Consider the following 4,141-nt stretch of genomic DNA (forward strand, 5'->3'; position numbering starts at 1 on the left):
CTGTCCTTTTTTAATGTGAGGTATTCTGCTGTTCTTATCTTTACTCTTGTTACTTGATTATGAAAATCTTTAAGTTTTTGTGTTTCATTAAAATTGACTAAGGGTTGGGAGTTTAAGAGGATGTGTATTTGAAATGGTTGTATCATGTTTGCAAATTCGAGGAATTTCTGTAGAGGTTTGAGTTGTCTATATCATTATTCGTGTATTTATGCAAATTATATCTATATTTGTGAGTGTCTGTATATCATCTCTGGGTCGCATAACCTGAAGGTCGGTAGAGTTATATACAGAGAGAATGAGTTTTCGTAAAGCAGATGGATCATAATTTCCCGTTCTCTTTCCTGAGACGTAACGTATTTTATCTCGAGTGACAGGAATGTGTTATTGCATTTTATCTGCATTGGTGTATCAATTTGTTTATTGTGTTGTCTTCCATTGGGCTTTCGTTATGTCTGTTTTATTTTCCTGTGTGCTGCCTTTAAGTGACGGATACATCCTTCGGGGGAGGTAGAGGAGGCGGTGGAGGATGCTGTTCACTCGGGTATTATGCTCGTCTTTGTGATGTGTTTGCCTGTGTTAGCTTGTGTATAACGCTGTCCTATTGAGTTGTCGTATATGTAACATGTATGTAGGAGAGATATTGGGTATCTAATAATACATGTTGTTAGCAAGGAAGATGTTGCGCTTATTGTGTTTAAGTATTGTGACTTGTACCTGAGAAATGTTTTGTTTTTGATAGTATGCGTTCGTAGAAAATAGTGTAACTATTTCTTGTGTCCAAATACGATTGACTTTATATACTGCTTGCCATTATGTATTAAATAATTGTGTTCTATGATTATCTATTCACTTATTGTCTTGTCTATTTATTCATTTATTGTATATTTATTTGTATATAGCTATTGGGTATTATATGTAGTTGTTTGTGTTGACCTATGTTGATAAATGTTTAATCGAAAGTTTGGCTGTGGGTTCACTTGCATAGTATTTATTACTTTACGTCTATGTTGACTATATTCACTGTTTGATCTAATGATTATTTGATTTCTGTATCTATTTGTGTACTTATCGTTTTGTTTGTTTCATTGTTGGATTTTTGGATATTTGTTTGTATATATCTGCTGGCTTATATGTGCAATTACTTATGTTGATGTATGTCGATAATGTTGATTCGAAGAACTGGCTGTGAAATCAATTATGTAAGTATTTGTTGTGTTATTGAGTGAAGAAAAACTAGTAAAAGAGGTGTGGAAGGCAGATGTGGAGGAGTGAACATGAGGGGACGTCCTAGGATGAGGTGGATGGATGGGGTGAAGGGGGCTTTGGGGAAGAGGGGAATGTCTGTTGAGGAAAGACGGGAGAGGACAGAAGACAGGGGTGAATGGAGAATGGTTGTATATGGATGATGTTGTGATGCATGAGGTGGAATGGGCGGGGTGGGGGGTGAGGTAGTATGTGTGAGCAAAATTTGACGCAGCCCGAAGGGATTTCCCCCCGTCTTCTCCTTTTATGCATGGGGGGACGGAGAGGGGGGTCGCCGATTTAATGAAGCGGCCTTGCTGTGGATGTGCTGTGTCTTGCGACACTGCTTCTGACCCAGGGCAATGGACAAGGTACAGGGATGACCCGTCATCCGGGAGATGCTAAGATAAGAGGGAGGGTGGAGGGGTGTATGTATGTATGTATTTATTGTTTTACGTATATATTCATTGACTTTGCTGCTTTAGTAAATTAATGATTAATTGACATCTCTATGTAGCGATGCACTTATTCTTTCGTAGATTTATTTCATGTATATTTATATAGCTTGTATATTTGTACAAACCGATTGCTTGTATAAATCTATTCGCTAATATATGCATTTTTTATTATTATTATTATCTATTAGTATTTGGGTATCTAAGATTGCGACTATGTTTTCCCTAGGTTAGATCATTTGTAACGTGTATGCAACTGTGTAGCGGATAACTGTACACTAAGGTCTTTAAAAGTTACGTGAATGGTGATTGGAGACCGTGGCGTGGAACCTGCGGCGAAGCATCTAATAAACTGATGTACTTGGGATTAGAGTTGGTCATCGTTCCTTGAAGGCTTCTTGATGTCTGCGGAAGTTGAGGCGAACGGTGCGCGAGTGGCTGGTGGCTCTGTGCGTCTCGTTGGTGGAGGAAGGAATCGGGCTGTAGAGGGTGGAGAGAGGTGGTGGAGAGTTTCCTGTGTACGAAGGATTAGCGACGCAGAGCTTCTGGCCTCTGCTGGAGGGCACGGCGGTGGAGGGCAAACTGTCGTTCACCTTCGCATTTAAAGTTATTTAGACAGTATGGATGAGTTATGTTTCAATTGTTGAGTGATGAGGTTGGTGGTGGAAGAGGAGGTGGTTAGGCTTGTCGAGTGGTCGGTCGCCGCTTGGAGGGGGTGGTCATGGGGGGGGGGAGAGCTGACCGTTGCACTAACTGCTGGAGTGGGCGGTAGAGTACGCGGAAATGGCTACTTCAAATCTGCTGAGACGTCTTATCCCTGCTGAGTCTTGCTAAGTAGAGTCGTCGTGCCTACTCGACGGTTGCCGTTGGTACTAGACGTATGGAAGTATTTTAGTAAGGGGACTCTGGATATTATTCATGAAGTGGTCGTGATTGGAGAGTCGATGCGCTGGGCGAGAGGCTGGGAGTCGTGGACATTTTGCGATGTGTTTACGCAGTAGCGTGCTTTGCCGATTGCTTAGAGCGAATGCTGTGTGGGACGATTCATTTTATTGTTGAAGCCGGGCGATTTTTGTGCGCTGGCTTGATTTAAGTTGTGAGTCTAGCTCGTGGCGGGTAATTCTGTTCAGGATGGTAAGTTTTCTTTGGGTTGGTTGGGTGAATCACTGCGCTGGGTGGGCGATTCTCTTCAGGGCATTGAATCCCTTTGTGCAGCAGAGGCGAGGGAGTGCCTTGCCGCCTTGACGATTGCTTGGAGTGAATGCTGCGTAGGATGATTCATTCTCGATGCTGGGCATTCGTTGTGAGCTGGAGTTGTGAGTCTGGATCGTGGTGGTTTATTCTATGGGGGGAAGGGGGGATGCGTTGGGCTTTCTCTTGCGATAGGAGCGTGGGAAGCACTGCGCTGGGCGGGCGATTATCTAAGGCAGTATGTGTTGAATGTGTTCTCTTCGGAGCGTAGGGAAGGGCAGCGGAGTTTCTTCGGAGCGGCAGGCAGGAGATGAGTTTTCTAGGAACAGGGCGAGCATGCAAGTCGTGGACTTGTGATCGGTATGAAAACCTAAGAACACAAGAATGAAGGAGACTGCAAGAGACCATAAGGTCTACAATAGGCAGTTCCATGTCCATTGCCACCTATCATCACCATTCATAAATTTGTCTAAACATCTTTTAAAACAATTTGTAGTTTCAGCGTTCACCACATGGCTACTAAGTCTATTCCATTTGTTGATCACCCCATATGTAAACCAATTCTTGCCTATTTCCTTCTTAAATCTAAATTTGTCCAGTTTAAATCCATTACTGCGAGTCCTGCCCTGATGTCTCATTATGATGACCTTGTCTGTGTCACCCTTGTTAAAGCCTTTAATCCACTCAAACACCTCTGTTAGATCACCATGTACTCTGCGTCTTTCCAGAGAGTGTAAGTTAAGGTGCCTAAGCCTCTCCTCGTAAGGTAAATTTCTGAGCCCATGTATCATTTTGCTCATTCTCCTTTGTACTGATTCTAGTGAATTGATGTCCATTCTATAAGACGGAGGCAAAAACTGTACCGCAGAGTCAAGGATGGGTTTAATTAACGCTAGAATTCGATAATTACCTCTACACTTCTATTCGTAACCGTTCTAGCAATGAAACCTAATACTTTGTTAACTTTATTCCTGGCGCTAATGCACTGTTTCCTGGTTTTAAGGTCCGGACTCACTAGAACTCCCAAGTCTCTCTCGCACTCAGTTTTCTCTAAAAACGTATTATCTAAGCCTATTTTCGGGGTTGTGTAGGCCTACGTTTAGCACGCTGCACTTTGAGGAATTGAAGTTCATTTGCCATTTCACCGACCATGTGAACAATTTGTTAAGATCCTCCTGCAAAATCTTGGCGTCTTCTCCTAACCTATTTAGGCATTCTATTTGAAGTCATCCGCAAACTTACTAACATCACTA

General features: G+C 42.5%; 1 protein-coding gene across 1 annotated transcript in view; it reads right to left on the minus strand.

The window, feature by feature from the left end:
• Positions 1-2,078, minus strand: part of LOC143027522 (uncharacterized) — a 16,179-nt gene extending 14,101 nt beyond the window's left edge. Inside the window, exon 1 of the mRNA XM_076188811.1 lies at positions 1,996-2,078. Within this exon, the coding sequence (XP_076044926.1) occupies positions 1,996-2,078 (83 nt within the window). The remainder of the gene's footprint in view (positions 1-1,995) is intronic.
• Positions 2,079-4,141: the final 2,063 nt, after the last annotated feature.

This window comes from Oratosquilla oratoria, chromosome 1 (assembly GCF_046742065.1).
Source record: "Oratosquilla oratoria isolate Oo_2021 chromosome 1, ASM4674206v1, whole genome shotgun sequence".
Lineage (NCBI taxonomy): Eukaryota > Metazoa > Arthropoda > Malacostraca > Stomatopoda > Squillidae > Oratosquilla > Oratosquilla oratoria.